This window comes from Rhipicephalus sanguineus, chromosome 4 (genome assembly GCF_013339695.2).
Source record: "Rhipicephalus sanguineus isolate Rsan-2018 chromosome 4, BIME_Rsan_1.4, whole genome shotgun sequence".
NCBI lineage: Eukaryota > Metazoa > Arthropoda > Arachnida > Ixodida > Ixodidae > Rhipicephalus > Rhipicephalus sanguineus.
This window is the reverse complement of record NC_051179.1, coordinates 45,545,530-45,569,167: the sequence shown is the minus strand read 5'-3', so window position 1 is coordinate 45,569,167 and position 23,638 is coordinate 45,545,530. Positions and strand designations below refer to the sequence as shown.

Here is a 23,638-nt window from a genome sequence, read left to right as displayed (position 1 = left end):
TTCAGTTGTACAGTATGGACAACCCTCCCGAAATGGCCCATGGAGATGTTGGGGCCAGGCATGTGTGACCGACGGAGTACGTGCCGCCCCCACACGAAGTCTCCGCAACACCGCCTCCTCCTGAAGGGTAAGGTCGCCTGGGAGGATTCAAACGCGGAACAGCGGAACTGCGCAGCCTGAATTTAATAATTACCGGACTGGCCAGAATCTACTACGTTTGCATTCATACGCAGCAGTGATGAATAAAGAAAAAGAAACGCATGGTAAGGGAGCTTTCGGCACAGGCAAACAACGAATATACTCATGCACTCACAAAGGATATATACACGGGAAGGACACTGGGCGATAGGAGTAAAAAATTATAGCATATCCACGGGGTGAATGATGATGAGCGGGCGAAGCTCCGGAGGAAATCATCGGTAAACCGTGAATGTTCCGTGGAAATCGCCCAGTACATAATCAAAGACGTGACAAACCATATATATATATATATATATATATATATATATATATATACATATATATATATATAATATATATATATATATTATATATATATATATATATATATATATATATATATATATATATATATATATATACAGGAAATTTTATTATCGAAACGTGATTTCCCGTTTTGTTTTCTTGATTTTGTTTTCTTGAGTGTCTTTTCTTCGTCGTTCTCCAAGCGCGCCGACCATCGGAGAAAGAGGAAGCCCGCCCCTAGCGGTCTCCTCACACGCGCATCGAACCATCTCGGATGATCTCGTCATCCAATCAGAGAGCTTAGAATAACAGAGAGCTGAGCTAGTTGGTAAGTATTCATTCTAAATAGACAGGGCGTGCAAACACGGACATAAGAAAGAAGCGTCCTGACTTCTTTCTTTTTCTTTTCTGGTGTCCTGACTTCTTTCTTATGTCCGTGTTTGCACGCCCTGTCTATTTAGAATGAATCAGAGAGCATTGCATAGCACTCACACCGTTTAGCGGTCTCTATCTTCACAAGTGCATCGAACCATTTTTAATTATTTTCTTCTATCATTATTTTTATTTTATTTATTATTTCTCACTATTCTATTGTTTTATTACATGTATCTGTAGAAAGGACCTTCAACGTTATCTATTGATATTATATCAAACTACTATTACCATGCATCTCTATGGATGGATGGATGGATGGATGCTATGAGCGTCCCCTTTATAACGGGGCGGTGACATGTCTGCCACCATGCTCGAAGAAAAAAAAAAGAAAAAAAAACCTCCTTGTTTCATGTTGGCCTAATACCTTATCTACATTGATTAAATCTATGTTATTATACCAAAACAATATAAATTCACTGTCCATCTCTCTGCCTCTTAAGGCAGAATGACCTTATTTTTCCCCCCATTATTATTTTTGTTCTTTATCTCTACTTTTCTGCCACCAATACTCTAACCGTCTCTTACTTATTTCTATCGCGGACGTGTGCAGCTTTCCATTGTTGTCCCTAAAACCCAAGGCTTCATGTAGACTCGTGCCCACACGTATACCTGGGTGAATATCGCCACATTCAATCAGTACATGTTCCATCGTTTCTGTAGTAACTTGGACGCAGCACACAGGTCCAGAACACCAGAGCGTTTATTGCCGCGTGAATCCGTTCGAGCTTATATGCCCCAGCAACAGTGACGTCACGAAGTGCCTATCACTAGCAGACGCTGGCCAGCGTTTTAATCCTTCTGCTACGCTATAACAATCCTCCCCACTTAATCCAAAAGAAATAAGAAAATACACATCACTCATAGTCAGAATGCTTAAACCAGTTCGGCTGACGACGCTCCCGAGCACTTCGCCTCAAAGGCACGGGAGATGCATCTGCAGCTGTGGTATCCAGATGAGGACCACTTGGCGGCGAGTGATGTGGCAAAAAGGGCTGGAGAGTCGGGCTGGGAACCCTCGAAGTTGTTGCAGCGGTGCTCGAAGACAGTGATGGTGGTGAACCAACTGGTCGAGGCATCTGTGGCTCAACAAACGGCTTTGTCGCCATCTCTGGCGGTGGTGGTGTTGTAGGCATAAAGGGTGTCTCGATCAAAGGGTCAATTGGCGGTGGATCAGTAGCAGGAGCAGGCAACCGCATACCTGCTTCTGGGCCAGCGAATGATGGGCGCAAATGGTCAACGTGAACGAATCGCACTTGTTCAGCCACACGCACAAGATAGGTCACGGGGCTAACCACTTGCGTCACTATGCCCTCTTCCAGGAAGAAATCTCGCCGCGCACACACTTCACCCACACTCTCTCTCCCACTACAAACACACGTTCACCACCTCTTTTGGTGTCCGATCTTACTTTAACGCGGACTTGTTTGCTCACCATATCACTCACAAAGTCCGGTTTCAGGAAGGTTAACTTCACTCTAGGCTGCCGCTTCAGGAAGAGCACGGCTGGCGTCTTACCTGTAAGCGTATGCGGTGTATTGCGGTATGACATAAGAAAACTATCTATTCCCTCCTGCAGCGATTCTTTTTCCCTGGTTTCAGATTGAGCAAGCACCTGTTTCAGTAACACTTGTTTAGTCGTTTGTACTAGGCGTTCGGCAGCCCCATTAGAACTTGCGTGGTAGGGCGGTGTCCTTGTGTGTTTTATATTATTCTTTGCCATAAAGTCGGCAAACTCTTGTGAAGTAAACTGTGGCCCATTATCACTAACAATTTCTTCCGGGAAGCCGTACGCCGAAAAAAACACTGCGCAGCCTGCGTATTGTTTGCGATACCGTCATTGAAGACATCACCCAAACTTCAATCCACTTAGAATAGGCATCGACCAAAACCAGAAAGTTGTGTTGGCCCTTTGATGCAAAGTCTACATGAAGTCTTTGCCAACACTTCGCAGGATATGGCCAGGGCTGTAGGGGAGCCAATTCAACCGCTGTGCGTGCACGCTGGCACACCCTGCACTGTCGGACATACTCTTCAATACACTTGTCTAGTCCCGGCCACCAGACGAAACTGCGTGCCAGCATTTTCATTCTGCTGGTGCCAGGATGATCCTCATGCAATAAGGCTAGTACCGACATTCTCAACTGCTCCGGTACAATTACTCGTGACCCCCAGGTCACACATTCTTGCTCAATCGAGAGCTCAAAACGCCGTATGTAATACGGTTGCAGATGTTCTGGTACGTCCGCAGGCCATCCCGAGAGGGTGTACCCTCGAACAGTGCACAGTATAGCATCTCTGGCCGTCGCTCTAGCCACATCCTGCGCCGTAAGTGGCGTACACTCAAAAACAGATAAACACTCGGCTTCATCTCCTTTTGAGTCGCAGCTCAAAGGAAGTCTTGACAGCGCATCAGCTACTTCGGTTTCGCTGCCCTTTCGATACTTTAAGGTGTACTGATGAGCTGCCAGTATTAACGACCACCTTTGTAGTCTAGCCGCAGCTAGGGAGGGGGTCGGTTTGTCTTGGCCAAGAATACCAAGAAGTGGCTGATGGTCGGTGTAGAGTACAAACTGGCGACCAAAAAGAAACTTGTGAAATTTCTTAAGCCCAAAAATCAGCGCGAGCGCTTCCCTTTCACACTGAGCATAATTTCGCTCCGCTGGGGTCAGAGTTCGTGAGGCAAAAGCAATTGGCCGTTCTTGCCCGTCTGGCATTACATGAAAAATAACGGCTCCAACACCGTACGCGGAAGCATCACACTGTAGCGCCAGTGGTTTCCGAACGTCAAAGTATGTAAGCGCTCGACTATTGATAAGCAGTAGTTTAGTGGCTTCAAAAGCGTTACCACACTCTTTAGACCAGATCCACTTTTGCTCTTTTCTTAGCAACTTGTGCAACGGTTCTGCCACCATTGCTAAGTTTTTCATCAACTTCCCGTAAAAGTTCAGCAAGCCTAAATATGCTTTGAGTTCTGTCACGTTTTTTGGCGGGGGAGCATCTTTTATGGCCTTAACCTTCCCCTCAGTAGGATAAATGCCTTCTGAGCTGAGCTGGTGGCCCAGATAGCGCACTGAGCTTTCAAAGAATTTGCATTTCTCCGTCTTGAGAGTAATATTGTGCTCGCTCAGGCGTTTCAAGACTATGTCTAATGTTTTATAGCACTCATTCACGTCTTTGCCTGCAATGATAACATCGTCGATGTAGCAACCAACGTTTTTTATTTCCATAAGCACCTTATCCATGAGCGCCTGAAACAGCGCTGGAGCACTGGCAATACCATACGGAAGCCGATTAAATTGATAAAGCCCCTTGTGAGTGTTAACTGTGAGGATTCGCCTTGAATCCTCGCTTAACACGACTTGTTGGTAAGCTGACGACAAGTCAAGCACGCAAAATACCTTTCCCTCACAAACTGACGTGAACAACTCCTCTGGTTGCGGCAATGGATAATGGTCTATCTTAAGAACAGGGTTAACAGTGACTTTAAAATCACCACAAAGCCGTAGCTTATCACCTTCTTTCTTTGGAACTACCACCAAAGGAGTAGCCCAGTCACTGTGGCTCACTCGTGTAACCACGCCGTCTTTCTCCAGTTCATCCAGCTGCTTTTCAACTGCTTCACGCAGTGCAAAAGGCACAGGCCGGGCTCTACAAAACACAGGAGAAGCTCCTTGTTTTAGGACAATCTGCGCTTCATAGTTTTTGATAGCGCCTAATGTTGGTGAAAAGACCCCCGCGTACTTCTCTCGTAGCGAAGCAACTCTATCATCTATACTTAAAGAGAACAACGACTGCCAATCAAGCTGAAATTTCTCGAGCCATGTCCTACCTAGAAGAGCTGGTAACTTTCGCTCAGCTTCACGCACAATAACAGCCGGTAAAACAGCTTGCTGGTCATCATACTGCACCTTTACATGACACTCCCCCAAAACATTAATCTTTTCACCAGTATAAGTTTTCAGCACAACCGTGGTAGGTTCACATTTAACGTGCGGAAAATTCGACCGATACACCTCTTCAGGGACTACAGACACCGCGGCACCAGTGTCGACTTGCATAGGAACGCTGTTTCCTTCTATGGTCATGGTAACTATGTAGCCCTTCTTCTTGCCAGATGAATCGTGGCACGCGTACATCGTGTGCTCATCTTCACTGGATGATTCCGACACGATATGCGTTCTTTTGTGTAGAGCCTTTCTTGGGCACATTTTCTGCAGATGACCTACTTGAGAGCACCGGTTGCATTTATAGTTCTTGTACCAGCAGTTGTTGAAGTCATGCGCCTTACCACAACAACAACACTTGGTCTTTTTGTTCTCATTCTGCTGCATTGATCTTTTCTTTTGAGTAGCCGGGTTCACTTCATATTTGAGGGCATTTACAGCCGAGTTTGTCCCTCCTGCTTGCAGTATTGCTGTTTGCTTGGCTGCTAGCTCTCGCGCAAGAGCAATTTTGCAAGCACTTTCAAAGCCCAGGTTTTCTTCTGTGAATAGAGCCCTTTGAATGTCTTCGCTGCGGATTCCTGCCACAAGCCTGTCACGCATAGCGTCTTTAAGAAAGGACCCAAAATCACATTTCCGAGCCAAATGCTTTATCTCAATGATAAAGTCTTCTACACTTTCGTGCTCAAGCTGAACCCTGCGGTTAAACCTGCACCTCTCAGCTATAATTGATATCGGGGGGCTGTAATGGTTTTTCAATAGAACCTTGACTTCATCAAAAGTCTTCTCCCCAGGAAGTGATGGTACAACCAAATTCTTGAGTACTTCATACGCTTCCGCCCCGATCACTGTCAAAAATACTGAGAGTTTCTTCTCTTGAGCTATGTCATTCGCACTGACAAAGTGCTCGAAACGCTCCAAGTACGAATCGAACGTCTGAACCTTGGCGTCAAACTCCTCTATCTTGCCCAACCTCGACATGGCTGTAGCTAAATGAGAGTCAAAAGGCACTTATCGTATTGTAGCCTTCTCGACGTTTCAGCGTCCGTTGCTGCGTTGTCAGGCCCGCACCATTTGCCACTTGCGAAAACGCCTTACGCGTCACCTGCAGACGCCTGCTGCGTTGGGTAGACGGCCGGTGCAATGTCCAGACATGATCTCCAACAGCTTTCACGTCGCAGGAACGCATCCCATACGTGCCGGCTCCCGGTGGCTAGTCGACGCTCGGCAGGCCCGAGCAGACGCATCCCATCCTCGTCAGCCAATGTAGTAACTTGGACGCAGCACACAGGTCCAGAAAACCAGAGCGTTTATTGCCGCGTGAATCCGTTCGAGCTTATATGCCCCAGCAACAGTGACGTCACGAAGTGCCGATCACTAGCAGACGCTGGCCAGCGTTTTAATCCTTCTGCTACGCTATAACAGTTTCCTTAGTTCCCCCGCAGCATTTACATTGTTCTTCTTCGTTACTGAATCTCGCTTTATAACTACGCGTTCTAAGGCAGCCCGACCTTGCTTCAAACAGTAAAGCGCTTCCCCTTGAATTATCATAAAACCTTTCCCTCCTTATTTCGTTTTTTCCCTTTCGGTAGTTACTCAGAGCCGGCTTCTTTTCCATCGCTGGATTAGGATTAGGATTAGGGATTAGGATTTATGACCTCACCCTTTGTAACGGGCGGGCATCAACCGATGCCCTGGCCTAAGGACTTAAAAAGAAAGAAAAAAAGTAAAAACGATAGCGCGTACACATAAGTGGCTACACACACATCTAACCACCACGGTACATGCACATGTTCAACGAGGAGATCTTCGACATGTCAATGTGCGCGCACCTTTGTCCACCACTCACTGAGTCGCTTCTTGGTCGTAGCCACTCCGCCACCATCAGGAGCGTCGTTGGGCGAGAAGCCAAGCGCCTGCTGTAAGGTGGTGCCATCTGTAGGTGCTGTTGTGAGGCCCTCGCAGTTCATGACCAAGTGTTCGATTGTCTCCTCGTCGGCACCACATACACGGCACATTGCATCTCCCACGCTGTCATCAAAGCGCCGGCGATATGCCAGAGTTCTGAGAGCGCCGGCTCGTGCTTCGAAGAGGAGGCTGCTGGCTACACTATTGTCGAATAGAGGTTCGACATGGATTTCCTGTTTGGATTCCCTATAGATCCTCAGTGTACTCTTCTCCTCCATGTCTCGCCGCCAAGTGTCAGCCTCCGTCATTCGCACTTGGGTCTTCACTGCTTTGGACCACTTACGCTCGGTGTCCTCCTGCACAGGGCTCGCATAGAAGCCGTATTTCCTGCTTAGGTGCTGCAGTCTTTTCGACCATCTGGTGCGGATGCCGTTGCGGTGAACATAATCAAATATTCGCCGTGCCCAGCGATGTGGCTGCATCAGGCGCAACCTGCCTTCGTAGGACAGCTTGCTCCGAGCTTCCCGCGCTTCGAAACAGGACCAACCCAAATCACCCTGGACTGCCTCGTTGGCAACGTTGCCGTGGCACCCCAGAGCCAGTCGTCCCACGGCGCGCTGACTGCGTTCAAGCCACTCCCGGGTCTGCGCAGCGGGGCAAATAACTGCATTAGCGAAAGTCAGCGCCGGCACGTGTACCGCCTTCCATAGTTCGCGCACCATAATGGGGCGGTTGAAACCCCACAGGCACCTCCTACGGAGTACTTGGCCGGCCCTCTGGGATGTTTGTCTCAAGTGCCTCTCGTGGTTTGCTGTATAATCTACTTGTGCCCAGAAGTTCACCCCGAGGTATCGGTACTCAGGTGCTTCGGGCAGCAGTCCTCCATCTGGCAGTGTCAGCAAACCAGGAAGCCCCGGGCCAGAGAAGTTGACCACCGCCGATTTCTTCGTGTTGAACTGCAGTCCCAGTGGCGCCATGGCTTCGGCACAGCTGGTAACGAGGGTCTGCAGGTCGCCACTGTTTCCCGCCAGCAGCACAATGTCGTCAGCGAATACGAGTCCCGGCAGGGTTTGCTGTTCTTTGAGCCCATCGCTTATGCGCTCCACCACAAAGCCCACCCCAGAGGCTAGTATTTTGCGCTCTACACCGGCGGTATACAACATATAGAGTAAGGGTGAAAGAGGGCAGCCTTGTTTTAATCCCTTGCCCACCCTCACCTCACTTGAGTAGGCTCCGTTTAGGGTGGCCACAACATAGCTATCTCTATACAGGCGTCCGAGCAATCCAGTCCATGTGGGCGGCATCCCAAGTGCCTCTAGATGCTGTAGTAATAGCTCGTGTGGTACACTGTCATAGGCCTTTGACACATCTAGGAAGCAGCCAATCAGTCCCCGTTCCTCCTTTCGTGCAACCTCTATACATTGGGTCAGGACAAAAAGGTTGTCCTCCAGCCGTCGGTCTCGTCGAAAACCGTTCTGTAACTCCGTGAGGTGACCACCCTCTTCGGCCCACGTAGTCATCCAGACCTTGAGAACTTGTGCGAACACTCGGTACACAACACTTGTGATTGTGAGCGGCCTGTAGTCTCGTAGGAGGCCGGGGTCTCCCCCCCTTTTCGGGAGCAGGATTACTTTGCCACGTAGCCAGTCACTTGGTATAGGGCCACCAGCTAGGATTTCGCTGAAGAGCGAGCGCCCCCAGCGCCATCTAGTGAGCGCTTCAGGAACTCGGCGAGGTGGCTACGCGGGACCGACGACGCGGGAACAGCCTACGCCCTAAGGAGCTTCGCCCCTAAATACCTCGTATGAGTCACCACTTTCAATAAAGATGCCCTTACTGGATTGCAACCACTGATAACTTATATTTGAAGGTTCGAGATCAAAAGGTGCCAAGCAGAGCAGCAAATATGCGAGATATTGGGGTTAAAGAGCATTGACACCATGATAAAAAAAAATCCAGTTATGCGCTAACAGACTCATGAGTCGACTCACTCAGACTCAGATATAGCCGTGAGTCTGAGTGAGTAATATTTTGGTGAGTTTGAGTCCAAGTGAGTCCGGTTAAGAAAAATATCAGTGAGTCTGTGTCCGAGTGAGCCCAGTTGAGGAAAATTTTGGCGAGTCTGAGTCTGAGTGAGCTCTAAGGGCAAAACATATTTCATGAGTGAGTCTGAGTGAGCTCCACATTTTTTGCCGATCTATGCCCATATCCAATATATGGGTCATTTCGGATTTAACGTCAGGTTTCAAGGAACATATCGATACTTATCTACACACTGACTAAAATCTGGACGTCGATTCAGAAATATAGCTTTCGTTCCACAGGGCTGGCCCGTAGCAAGGGGGGGGGGAGGCTAGGGGCCCGCCCCCCTTCCGCCTAAATTTTGGCGAAGTGTGTGTTTTTACTAAAAATAAATAATAAAATAGGTGTTTTTCTTCAAAAGTCGAGGTTTTCAGCAAGCCCCCCCCCCCCCCCCCCCCCGAAAAGCAATTCCTGGATACGGGCCTGCCACAGGGTGATGTTTGAAATCACAGTGACCGCATGGGGTGCTAAGGAAAAAAAACATATGCTTGAGTCCAGTCCTGCCTCTGTAGCTTACCCGAACAAAGCGTTACTAATCGCAATAGGCGAGAAAACTTTGTTCTGTGCGAAGCCGCAGGCCGCTGGCGAAAGGTCCGCGGGCCGCGTGCTTGAGGGCTCTGGTATAAATAAATAAATAAATAAATAAATAAATAAATAAATAAATAAATAAATAAATAAATAAATAAAATGGATAGACAAAAGCAACGCTATCTTACGGGTTCGGGACGACTAAAAGGCAAAAGCCATCTCAGTCGAGTGCCTTGATACACGCCCCCCCCTACCCCGTTTCTATCCCGAAAGTTTTCTTCAGCTAACAAAGTTTTTCGGTGCCTCCAGGATCGGAGGCATCGCAACTTTCTGCACCTAGCGTGGCATTGCAGTGCCCCCTCCGAGATCGGCCCAAGCTTGGCCAAGCGACTGTGCCGTGTTATGATGTCATCGTGTTACGTCACTCAATGTGACGTCATAGTGACGTCACAAATTTTAGCGCCCTGTGACGTCATCGCAAAATGATGATTTTCTTGCATCGCCTCGCGTTGACGCCGAGGGTCGCTTTTCGTGCTTGACGAGGCATCTAAGGCTTTCGCCTTAATAAATAAGCAAAGGCACGAAGTAAAAAACATTCTCAACGAAAGTAGTGTCTTCGCCTTGAAAAAACGATCTAGGAACTGGAAGAAACAAGAAGTTTTCAAATAGAGAACGTGATGCCTCCAAAAGAGCCGCGAGCCTAAATAACGAAATGAAGCAAATTAAAAAAAAGTCACGATACGGTAAAACAGGAACGGCAGGAGAAGGAATATTCCGCGCCTCCGTTGACAAGGCCGCTCGTCGACATCTTGGACGTGCGCTTGCTTCGCGACCCTCATCGTAATTAAGAACAGAAAAGGGAATAACCGGCGAGTTAATTAGCGCGTCGAGACGAGGACGAGGCCAGCGGCGCGAAAATTTATGTAGAGGAGACGTCGCCAAACACTGTTAAGGCGAGAAGAGGTGATTAAAAGCAGCACGGATATATTACCCACTATACGCCAAGAGGACGATGAAGATGAAGCGAGAAGGAAAGTATTTGATATAAAGAAGAAGCACGTGGCACGTCTGCGTCTCTTGAAGACGTTAATATGCCAGAGGCGTCGCATCTCCCTCGTCATCGTGCGTCTCTTCTAAGGAAATCTGTTTCGTTAAAAATGAGTTTTCTTTACAAGTAAGTAAATAAATAACTCACAGGGTCACTTATGCGTCCACCTAAGACGACTCGTAGGCGAAAGCCACCTTCCATTTCTTCTCAGTCGATGCATTCCGATCCTGCCCCGCCGCCCTCCGTAAGCTTTCTAAACCTAACGTAGTTTTCTACTGCCTCCAGGATCGGAGGCATCGCACCTGGTTTTGCATTGCCTCCGTGATAGGGCCACCTTTGGCCAAGCTACGATATCGTGTGATGACGGCTTCATGCGAAGTTACGTCACACTGACGTCATGCATGCTGACGTCACAAATATCGCGTGACGCACCCCCCGACTCCGCAGGACGCCGACGGTAAATTTTCGTGTTTGATGAGGCATATCTAAGTGTTTCGCCCTAATAAACAAATAACTTGCACGAAACTACGTTCATTTCTCCACAATCGACGACTCATTGGATTTCTTCATTTGCAAGCCTTATTACTAAACACGCAGGAACGAAAAAAAGAAAAGAAAAACTGTAGGTGTCTTCAACTACCGCCTAAGGGACGTTACGTCGCTAGCCGTGTCTTAATGTGTGTTAGGTAAAGACATTGCCGGTAATATTATGTGATGCAATGTTTTCAAATGCACAGCTTTTCTTAGCTTACTAAAGACACTTCGACTACTTCTATCTATCTATCTATCTATCTATCTATCTATCTATCTATCTATCTATCTATCTATCTATCTATCTATCTATCTATCTATCTATCTATCTATCTATCTATCTATCTATCTATCTATCTATCTATCTATCTATCTATCTATCTATCTAGATAACTCCAGTGTGACCCATCCTTGCGCGACTTAGTGCGAGCAGTGTACATTTTTAAGTGCGTAGCACTTTAGGGGTCCGGCTTGTTGTCCATTCATATGTGGCGTGATCACGCTCAAAATCAAGTGGTCGATACAGGCCTAAAACAGGGCTAGCAATGCTCAAAACCGGGTTATAATAAACGAACTAGGTCTGACAGAAACAACCAAGAACTAACCAGAACTAACAGAAACAACCAAGAAGTAATCGCAATAATTAACTTAAAATCGCTAAAAACGCTTCAGAAACATTCGGCTGACACACGCGCCGCGCAAGAAAGGGCGCCACCGCCTCGCAAAGGGCGCCATTGCTCTTCCCACCGGCGCTTCTCCGGCGCCTTCGTCGCTAAATGTGAAGGGGAAAACAACCTGACGGAACTCGCCGCGAACGATACGCATTGAAACTGCCGTAAAAAGCATGAAGTCGATAAAACGCAGTAAAAACTAGCACGCATGTGGCACACTGCATTCGCGGATCTCCCTAACAAGATTCTACTCGTGCCGGGGAAACCCTACATGCTTGCCTCGAACACTGACTTCATCTACGTTCTGTTAAACGGAGTAGTGACAACTATATGAAATGGTATCGCTGGGTGCCCGTGCTACTCACTTCCTCAGATTTCACAGGAGTGGAGCTAAAGTGGTTGCTTGGACGAGTTGGTACGACATATTGGTGGGAAACAGTGCCTAAGACGAAGGACCAGGCAGAGATGGACACAAACAACAGCGCTGTTGTTTGTGTCCTTCTCTCCCTGGCCCTTCGTCTTTCGCGCTCTTTCCCTCCAACAGAAGTGGAGCTGCATTTAGCGCAGGATTTAAAACTACACAATCTCTCCACAAGTTTTTCTATCTCATTTTCGTCTCTTTTTATTTCTCTCTCTCTCTCTCTCTATTACAGCAGAACTGTTGTGGTGGAGGTTTGCCGTGTGTCATAGAAAATTATCATCATCATGAGTAGGCGCGCTCTCAATCACCACTCAAGCACTCGGTACAGATGGTTGACAAGAGAAGCTGAAACGGGCGGCGTCTAATCGGTGTTTGCCGCCCGTGTGTTTCCTTAATTTTTAGTGGACCATTGTGATGACTACTGGGATTTGCTCAATTTCTTTACTACACTGCTATAGGAGAGAGCAAGCATATAGCCATGCAGGGGCGTAGCCAGAAATTTTTTTCGGGGGGGGGGGGGTTCAACCATACTTTATGTATGTTCGTGCATGCGTTTGTATGTGTGCGTGCCTATATGCGCAAGCAAAACTGAAAAGTTTCGGGGGGGGGGGGGGGTTGAAACCCCCCGCCCCCCCCCCCCCCCTTGGCTACGCCCCTGTAGCCATGTGTAGTATAGTATAGCAAGTGGTGGGAAAGAGACAGGTGACAGGTGGCCAGCTAGGTGCCCAGCAGCTCTGCTGCGACCCAGCTTTGCCCGACTTAGTACAAGCTGCGCTGATTTCTGTTAGAGGCGAAGCTCCTTAAAGCGGCACCCGTTCGTCCCTCGTAGTGCGTAACCAGTCGTAACGCTAGTACCAGATCTTGACCTCCAAGGTGGTGCCGGTGGGAGATTTCTCCTGTGCGTTGTTGAACAATAAAAAATTCGCAGCGTGCGCGTTAACTAAAAGCCGAATTCTTCTGTCTCTCATTCCCCATTAGCAGCCATTGGCATGTTCCAGTAGGAAACGTTAGTAGAAGTAGAAGTGTAAGTGTTAGCTAAAAGCCGACTTCTTCTGTCTCTCATTCCCATTAGCAGCCATTGTTTACCTCCAAGGTAGTGCCTGGTGAGATTTCTCCTGTGCGTGATTAAACAATAAAAATTTTGTTCAAAACGCCGTTGATTGATGAAATAAACCAACGAAAGACGCCAGATGTTTTCTAAAAGCAAAACGAAAAGACGCCAGCTGCTTAACGAAAGACGCCAGATGTTTTCTAAAGCAATGGTTTTCTAAACAATGAAAATTCACAGCGTACATGTAAAATTAAAGTGAGCTGCATGTCGTCATAACTCATCGAACCTTTAGTATAAACGCGCCTGATCTCACGTCGGTGATGATGTACTGGGCAGAATTCACGGAAGATTCACGGTTTACCGATGAACCTCCGCAGCTTCGCCCACTCATCATCATTCACTCCGTGGATATGCTGTGATTTTCTTTCTTTTTCTTTCTGTCTTTTTCTTTCTTTCTTGCCTTTACTTGTTTTATCTTTCTCTTCTTCTTTCCTTCTGTTCTTGTCTGTTTCTTTCTCTCCTTTCTCTTCCGTTCATCTGTTCTGTGCTTCTCTTTTGTGTTCTTCGGAAGCCACACGCATTGAAGAAACGCCTACATTGCGAATCCATCGTGTCAACCTCAATGGCTGTGCTGGTCACAGGCCTTATTATGCGCCAAATCACTAGGTGACACAGGCCATGCCTGAAGGAACAACGGAGTTGGGCGGCCTTCCTTGTTTCTTTTTATTTTATTGCGATAGCAATTATATGGACAGTCTCGACGGGTTTTCGCCGTCGCCGTCAAGTCCCTCCCGTATGAAGTCCAAATTGAGAAGATCCCCCCGCGCATCGTATGTTCTACCGCGGGTAAAAGTGCGCGAGCGGGGGCGACGAACGCGGCCGAAGCAGAGATCAAACGAGCCGGCCCATTTCCGTCGCTCGGAGGGTGCATGCGATAACATCACCCCGCTCAGGAGGTCTGCCGTTGAAGCAGATAGGAAACGCCACGCCCTTCTTTACCGAGCATGAAAAGACGCATGCACCCTCGGTCGCTCGGAGGGGAGAGGGGATGTGTGGCGCAAGCAGCGCAAACTTGAACTTTGAATCTAAGGGCTCGGTCGGGATCGCTGGCACTCGCGCTATCTCGACAGCCATCGCAGCGGGCGGCTCGTATACCCTTCTACGTGCTGTGCTCTCAATGCGAAGGGAATATATGCGGAGAGCATCTATCCCTGGAGCGGCCGTATTCTCTTTCACCATGGACGGAAACAACTTTATTGGAAGTCCGGCGATGTTTAATAACCCGGACTCAGGTCACCCACGAGGGGACTTCGAGGCCTTGCCTCAACGCCGCCTCGCGGGCCTGCTGTACTGCCCATTCTTGGGTCTTGAAGGTGGAGCGGGGGCAATATCCGCCTGCCTAATTAGTCAAGCACTACCAGTTAGGCAGGTGGATATTGCCCCCCCCCCCCACTTCTCTTTCACCAGCGTCATGTAGTTACGCGAGATCGGATACAAAACAGTTAGCCGCCAGCCTCACTTCGTATAACACTACAATTTGATGCTATCGCATTAATTGCTTCGCCCTTGCGATGAAACTGTGACTTTTTCCTCTTTCTTTCTTCCTCTCTTTCTCTCTGTTTTTTCTATCTCTCTCTTCTCTCTGTTTCTTTCTCTCTCTTTCGTTCTCTTCCGTGCTCTTTTTCTCACTTCCTTCCCTTTCTTTCTCTATCTCTATTTCTCTTTCTCTCTTGCTCTCTGTTTTTTCTATCTCTTTTTTGTTTCTTTCTACCTCTTTCTCTCTGAGTCTATTTCATTCTATGTGTTTCTATCTATTTTTCTCTTTCTTTCCATCTTTCTCTCTATTTCTGTCTTTATCTTTCTTTCTATGTCTATATCTCTCGCTCTCCTTTTCTCTCTTTCTTTCTCTCTCTCTGTACTCGTTCTCCCAACCAACCGAGTTGTTGCATCCCACGCCGGAGAAACCGGCGCAGCGGGAGAGCGCGCGCCGGGCGCAAGAGTTCGGGGAGCGAAGTAGAACATAAAGAAGAGGATGAAGGGAGTGCGCGCCGGCCGAGTTATTGCGTTGCACGCGCTAGCACCGCCGTGCCAGGAGCTAGGTGACGCGAGATCCCATATAAGGTAAAGGCCGTTCTTGATAATGATAGTTTTCCGATGACTACGCACGGCCTAAGGAAAAGCTTAACAGCTCCAGGTAAAAAAGAAAGAAGAAAAGGAAAAGAAAAGTGGCATCTAGGCTGCCACTCGCTTCCTGCTTCGCATGACATCGACTCCCACAAGGAGTGGGATCTGCCGTAATTTTGTATATTTATCTCTCTGCAGCAATTGGTCTATGTGTCAGAGGGACGGATACACGGTATTGCCACGCGCGCTTCTTTTGTTATCTTTATGTAACTAGTCTATTGCACGCGTAGCCGCTGCCCTGCACAAGCCGCGCCCTAACGTCTGGGAACCTTCCAGAGTATGTTAGAATCCTCTTATAAGCTTGAGCGCGAAAACGCGAACAGCTGAGATTATTCTGGAAATAACGCGGCCACCAGCGATAAGGCTCGAATATTCGATGCCGCATGTATAAATTCCGACGCGCCTTGCTGCGGATCAGTTTTATCGACGGCCGACGCTCTGTGCGTCGCTATCAATGTACACTGTGTATCGCTGTAGTTTAAATTTGCGTTTCCCGGCATCAAGCTCGGCCAAATAAAGAGTTTCGTTTCGGAAACGCCGACTGCTGCCCCCGTCAACGTCACGACCCCGTGACAGTATTCTCGTTACGAGGGCATCGAAATGCTTACGCACCTAAACAAAGATGGATGACTAACAAAGGGGAGCACCGTGCATCCACTATGAGAAGCGGTTACCTGTACCACGACATCGCAACTTTCCTGTGCTTTCTTTTAGGCTTATGAAGCTCGATATGGGATGATATCCTGCGTGCTACGGCCTGTGCTGAGAAAAATTTATTACATCACAGACGGTTACCATCATGAACAATTCAAAATAACACTTCCTCGACAGACATACGTTTGCGAGAACAAAACAGATTTACACTTCTATGATTGGTGCGCGTAATCGCAGGGCAAGCTTAACAGGCGAAACACGCGGTTTTTCTATGCCGCAAGACCTTCGTGGATGCCCTGGGAACCTAGAAAGTTTTTATGTCATCTTACTAAGTTCTTAAAGCGCACGAAAAGAAAACAAGAAACAGCATGTACGGAAAGCATGCGCGGTTAACATTTTTAAACTAAAAATAATTTTTCTTCCGAAGAAACACAAATCAATCTCGTTTTTTTTACAATGTTTATATCTTCTCCCACCTAAGTACGCTTCTGCAGTGCACCAAAAGAGAAATAGATGAAAAGGAAACGCAGGGAGGTTAACCTGGCGCGAGTGACCGGTTTGCTACCCTGCACAGGGGTGGGGAATTAGGGGTAAGAAAGCAGTTATCGCATAGACGTAATGGGGAAAAATTCAGAGCCCTTCCACTGCTGTGAAGATCGAAGCCAGCGAAGCTGTGGCTATATGGTGGGTTTGGTGTAGTGAATATTATTCTTGTGAAGTTTGTATTGACTGGCCTGTGAAGCTTGTATGGTGGTGTTCCGAAAAACTCTTCAAACCCACAAAACCCACCTCACCTACAGCTGGCGCGCACCAAAGAAATAACAAATTAAGCTACAAAAGTTTTCTTTCCGTGGATGGGGTTTGAACCTGAGTCCCCTCGGTCCGAAATCGAGTGTCTTGACTAGAAGGCCGTGAGACCATGTTTGCCCGATGTGGACGAATGTGAATACGAATGCGTTCCACCGACTATGCAAAAAATAATAATAATAAAGCAAACAATCGGGAAGAAATGTACACCTGCCATGGGCGCTTCATTGAAATATTTCAAATTGGCGGACTAAAAGCGATCTGCTGGACAACGCGTAAGGTCGATATCAGGAATTGTAGATTTCGGGAAAATTCAGACTTCGATAAAAATTGAATTCCAAATCCGCGTTTCCATGATCGCGGGATGGTCCTTTCGTTGGGCTGTTCTACAGGCTGGCGAGCGCTGGAAAGAACATGAAAGGTGACACGGTGATTCAGACCGAAAACTGCGTTCCGTGGGGGCTGCTACCTACAAAGAAAGAAAGAAAGAAAGAAAGAAAGAAAGAAAGAAAGAAAGAAAGAAAGAAAGAAAGAAGAGCGGGAGTCAGGCACGCCCACGCCTAGCTTCACTTGCCCCCCTCCCCCCCCCATTTAGCCCATTTAACCGACTGGGAATGGGCTCCTGAATTTCTTCTTTCACAGTCCATTGTACTGTTCCGCCCGAAACTTTTCCGCCCCCAACGTGGTTTTCCACTGCCCCCGAGATCAGAGGAATTGGAAGCATTGTACCCATCACGTGGTTTTGCAGTGCCTCTGTGATCGGCCCATCTTTGACCAAGCCACGATGTCACGTGATGGCGTCATTACGTGACGTCACGCGATGTGACGCCACATTGACGTCCCGATGACTTCACAAATTTTGCCGACATGTGACGTCATATGGTGACGTCACCACATGATGATGACCTTCTGAACCACTCGTGCTGACGCCGCCGGCGGTCACTTTTCGCGTTTGATGAGGCAACTAATAAAGGCTGTCGCCTTAAATGGGGCTTCGCGGTGCGTTCCCTTGCCAAAGCTGGCTACGTGACGAAATGCCTCTTCTTCTTCTACGGTTCATTCCTTCCTGCATGTGTCGAAAGCAGCGCCCTGCAGATCGGCACGCGGCGCGCAGCGGAGCGGCGAGAAATGATGAGCAGGGAGGGACAAGCACCGCTGGGTCGCCGGGTCGCCGGATCGTTAGCTGCAGCGGCGTGCGCGCGCTTCGCCTGGGCTGAGTAAACAGCGCCTCTGGAGACACGGCGGCAGCCAAAAAAGACGAAGTGGCCGTCGTAATCGTGCCGCCGCCTCCTTCTTCTCCCTTTCTTTCCTTCTTTCGGGGACACAGCGTTCGAGCCCGTTGTACCTACATCTCTGAACAATTCCGTGCAATGTTACAAAAACTCACCGAGTCCCTTATTCCTTCGCCGAAGATGACTCGAATGCGAACGCAATTTTGTTTTATATATTTTTTTCTCAGTCGATTGGATTCACCCCCCCCCCCCCACCGTCCGCGAAAGCTTTTTTCAGCTAGCGTGGTTTCGCACTGCCTCCGGCATTGGAGGCACTGTAAGCTTTCCGCACTTCACGTGCCTCCGGGATAGGCCCACCAAATGACGACGACACGTGATGACATCATCATGTGACGTCACACATTTCGGCGATCTGTGACGTCACTATGATGTCTTAGCGTGATGTCATCACGTGATGACGATTTTTGCATCACTCGCCGTGTTGACGCCGACGGTGACTTTTCGTGTTCGATGAGGCATGTAAGAGTTTCGCCTTAAAACACAGACGAAGGACGTCAATGGTATGAACACGCGGATGTGATAAAACAGCTCTGGAGAAGGCCGTAAGGGAGACGATAGTTTATGAAATAACAATTTCTTGGGTTTGACGTGCCAGAACCACGATATGATTATGAGGCGCGCCGTAGGGATGAAGTCCGGATTAATTTTGACCACATGGAATTAGTTTTGACCACCCAAATCTGACCGCACGGGCGTGATATGGTACTTGCTGCACTGCACCGTACTTCGCGATGCTCGTGTGGTGAAGGGCACGAGGAGAAGCTGGAAACGGATGGAGGAAATCTAAGAACGATGAGAATGAGAGAGAGTTGAGTACAGCTGAGCTGTCGTGATGGTCGGCGATAATGAGACGAGAAAGAAAGAGCGGGAGGCTATGTTCTTTGGTGCTCTCCTTTTATTTTACTTTTTTTCTCTCTCAGTATTTCGGGAGGGGGATTATCTTGTGGAAAGCCATTTAGTGTTTGCAGCCGCCGCCTCAGCTCCTTGGAACACGCACTCCGAATGGCCGCACAAAAGAGGGGCCGCTCAGCGAAGCAAGCGATACCCACCGATGGAGGACGGGGGAACATGCGGATTGGCCTCTGAGACGAGAAAAAGGACGGAAAGAAGGAAGCTGTACTCAGCGCTGTTCTTGACAATACGTTGTCTCTTTGCGCGTATCGGAGAGGACAAGGGTCGTCGACGTCCATTATCTCAGTGTGCCTTGCTAACCTAAGCATGCGGTCTCGCTAGCCTGAAGTGCCGGGATAGGCTCTTGGGTGGTTGTATCGTCCTAATGATCACGGGCCCGTTTTGCTCTTCAACCAGCGTGCGAGAAACGGTTAGTAAAAAAAAACAACAAAAAAGGCAGTAAGTAAAGAGGGGAGAGAGAGAATTAATTCGAAGAAGGCAGAGAGGTCGGCCTGAGCTTGTGCGCTCTGGCCTGCTACTTTACACAGGAGAAAAGGGAAAGGGCGAAAAAGAGTGATAGAAAAATCACAGCATATCCACGGAGTGAATGATGATGAGTGGGCGAAGCTGCGGAGGTTCATCGGTAAACCGTGAATCTTCCGTGAATTCTGCCCAGTACATCATCACCGACGTGAGATCGGGCGCGTTTATACTAAAGGTTCGATGAGTTATGACGACTTGCAGCGCACTTTAATTTTACATGTACGCTGTGAATTTTCATTGTTTAGAAAACCATTGCTTAGAAAACATCTGGCGTCTTTCGTTAAGCAGCTGGCGTCTTTTCGTTTTGCTTTAGAAACATCTGGCGTTCTTTCGTTTTGCTTTTACAAAACATCTGGCGTCTTTTGTTGGTTCATTTCATCAATCAACGGCGTTTTGAACAAAATTTTTATTGTTTAATCACGCACAGGAGAAATCTCACCAGGCACTACCTTGGAGGTAAAGAATGGCTGCTAATGGGAATGAGAGACAGAAGAAGTCGGCTTTTAGCTAACGCTGCGAATTTTTTATTGTTCAACAACGCACAGGAAAAATCTCCCACCGGCACCACCTTGCAGGTCAAAGCGTAAGACTGGTTACATACTACGCTATGAGGGACGAACGGGTGCCGCTATAAGGAGCTTCGCCCCTAAAAGACATGTTGTGGCATTGGATTTCTTTCTGGGATGTATTACTCTGGAGACGGGATGTATCTGCCCAGTAAATAGGCTTCTTTGATTGTTTCGTAAAGTTCCTAATGACCGTAAACGACATTAATATTGTGTCTAACAAAGAAAAACGAGCCCTTAAAAGTCACCTGCTTCCCTTCATTACTACAAAAGGAAACATTGTTTAAAGGGACCGACGACTGGCCAGGACGTGTGATTAGATCCTGGTAGAAATGAAAAGACCGTGAAATATAGTGACAGATTCCAGCATACTTTTCGCGTTGTGAGTAGGATTTATATTTTTAAATCGTGTTTAAAAGTAACGAAAAACCGGCATGTTGCGTAGCCTAGCGGAAGTGCCTTGACGCTTCCGCTAGTCGATAACTTTGCTGTGCGTAGTCCCGTAGTCTGATGCTGTTATGCGCGCCATAATTAGTCCTGAAGATTAGAGTCTGTATATTACTATCTATCCCCGCTCTCTTTTGTGCTGCTTACAATGTAAAAGGAGTTGGACGGTGAGAAGCGGCGCTGCCTTCGCGGTAGCTGCAGTGGAACATGTAGAGCCAAGGCACACGCGCGCGGAGTACACGCATGCGCAGCAAACCGCCGCGCTCGAACACGAACCGCTCTCGCACTCACTGTTTGCAGAATGTGTTGCCACTTGTGTATACGACTTCATAATCGCCGCAGATAGAAACATTCTGATTACAAATGTTTCCCGGCGTTTCCCAAGTAACCATTCCGTGATTAGACACTCTCACCGGTAAGCTTACCGTTGCGCTACAGAAAATAGGCATCATAAAATTTGGTTCTCGGTCCCTTTAAGATCAGTATTGCCATTACAAAGAAAGAAAGAAAGCGATCAGAGTAATCAAGACGAACATCAAATCTCGTGCTGTATAGACCCGCATTCAATGCATTGAGGTTAGACGATCCCCTATGCATAAGTTCTTACAAGTGTTCTAATGTGACTAACGAAAGAGTCTAGCTATTGACACTTCGATAATCGGTCATTGTGTATATGGATTTCACGCCCAAGTATGTGCTTACCTGTCAGATTAACACAACTAGAGAGGCAGAATCTTGGTCGGCTTTATTTGCAGGCAAACGCTTCTCTTAGTATATTACACTCATACAACGAAACGCGCTGTATAATGAAAGATTCCTTAAGCTCCCCCCCCCCCCCCACCCCCGGCCTCACTAGAGCGTCACCGTGCACGACCTGTACAGCGATGCAACCTCTATAACAAGGGCGTAGGCAGAAATTTTTTTAGGGGGGAGGGGGGAGGGAGGTCCAGCAATGCTTTACGTATGTTCGTGCGTGGGTTTGTATGTAATAATAATAATTAATAATAATTGTTGGGGTTTAACATCCACGATATGTGTACGGGCATGTATACTCACGCAAAACTGAAAATGTTCGGGGGGAGGGGGGAATCCCCTCCCCCATCTCCCGGCTACGCCAGTGCTCCATAACAAAGTATTTCGAAGATTCCTAGCCCTTGGTTACAGAGACGTTTGACCATATCTCGGAAGTTTGAGATAAGAACACCACGTATGACAAAACGTATGGTAACACCCTACCTTGAGCTCTGTCTTGGATTCTGTGACATCAGAGGCTGGGTCCTTAGTCCGGACCAGCCTCGCCACCAGGGTGAGAAAGCTGGGCTTGCTGAAGGTAAACATGTTTCCCCGAGGAACCCCCTGCAAGGATTAAGAAATGCGGTTATGTAGGACAACTCTGATATGACGCACGCGGAGGTGCAGCTCACTCAACGTCGAGTAAAGCGTAAGTCCAATAATAGCTTTTGATTATGCTGACAATGACGAGAATGACGGCGTGCTTTTTATCGGCGCCAGGGCCATGGGAAGTCACACAGCGGCATAAATAAAATTTACCTAATAATCCAAGCAGAACGAAAACAAGCCGCTACGGTGTCTGCAGGAGGCAACCACTGTAGCTGGCTTATGTTGACTATGTGTTGCTAATATCGACGAGGATTGGCTAAATCATGCCAATGTCGACTTCTGTTGGCTAGTGATAAATAATGTAAGCTAAACAATGGTTAAAGTCGGCGAATGTCGACTTGTGTTGGCTTTATGTTGACTAATGTCAAGAGTCAAGTCAAGGTTTATTTATAACGTACACAAAGTACAGTATTGAAGGCCGCCCTGGCAAGAACGCTGCAAACATAGAGCTTGGCGAGGCCCGGGGGCCACCATCAGGCAACAGCAGCAGTGCGTACATCCGCAATACAAACAATATGCTTTTCGTAATGGTAGTTTTTCTATAGCGTCGGTAAGTGTTGGTTAAATAGGTGCTCAACATTCCCTTGCGCTTGGTGAAAAAACACAAACTGCGGAAAGCAGAGGCTGCTGTGATTCGCTCAGCCAAATCTTGCATTCGTGCGCCGCACGAGCAATTTACAAGAGGAGCGCGAAGTTGCCACTTTCTCAAGCGCCCTCTCTCCATACAGAGGCCAGCGCCCTTTCCCTAAGGAGCTGCCGGCCCCAGCTCGATTACGTCATAGAGCAGATGGCTGCTATTAACGCGACAGCCTTAGGCGCCTCATCAGACGTGAAAAGTGAACGTCGGCGTTGGCGTCAACCCGAGTGATAAAAAAAATCAGCATCATGTAAGGACGTCGTACAATCTACAGAAAAAAAAAGAAAGAAGAGAAAACGACGATGACTTTCGCAGTAAAGTAAAGTGACTTCCGCGTTCGAGTCGTCTTAGTGAAATGCATAAAGGACGGTGTGACTTTTTGGCCGATAGCTCACATAAATCAAGAGCGACGCATGGATCACATGCGCTACTTGCCACGGGGTGGCGCCTCGTGCAAGGCGCGTGCTCTCGCCTTCGAGTCGTCATAGGCGAATGCGTAAGGGACCCTGTGAGTTTTCATGCGTGTCTGACGGTACGTGTTCGTATGCGTGCCGGTTATCAACGAGTCACAGCACGCTCGGTGCATTGTTGCCTCGCGGCCAACCCCGCCACCTCCACCTATGAAGGCCCATTGAAAATCGCCTAAGCCGCGGCGAGGAGTTTATACGTGCGCTGAGTGCGGAAAAGTTGACGCGGTGCATGCGCGATCATCGGGCTCATTAGCGAAGGGGCCAGGGGGGAGCGCTGTAACACTGCATGCCGTACAAAACTTTGCACCCGGGGATGACGCTTACGTACTGCACTGCCCCGACTTTTTTATTCTTTTTTATCGTTTATAGTAGCTTTCTCTTGTTTCGTTTAGGTTCACGTTGGCTTTCCAAGTCACGCACGCAGTGCTATACAGATTATGCCGTTCTCATCAGCCTCCGTCGCACGTGCCACACCGCAAGGCTTGCTCGCTGCAATGTAACGATATTAAGTGAAGAAAAGAAACATTTCATCACGATGAATTTTCCCGGTGTCCAGGTCCCCATTTGAGAAGGAATCAAACAATAAATTACAGAGTATGTAATCTGGTTTAGAACGGCAGAAAGTTGAACTAGTTGGTAAGGAC

At 48.0% G+C, this 23,638-nt stretch overlaps 1 protein-coding gene across 1 annotated transcript in view; it reads right to left on the bottom strand.

Annotated features, from left to right (window-relative positions):
• Positions 1 to 21,834, bottom strand: part of LOC119389885 (probable cationic amino acid transporter) — a 147,054-nt gene extending 125,220 nt beyond the window's left edge. The window contains exon 1 of the mRNA XM_037657301.2: positions 21,723 to 21,834. Coding sequence (XP_037513229.1) covers positions 21,723 to 21,824 — 102 coding nt within the window. The 5' untranslated portion in view covers positions 21,825 to 21,834. The remainder of the gene's footprint in view (positions 1 to 21,722) is intronic.
• Positions 21,835 to 23,638: the final 1,804 nt, after the last annotated feature.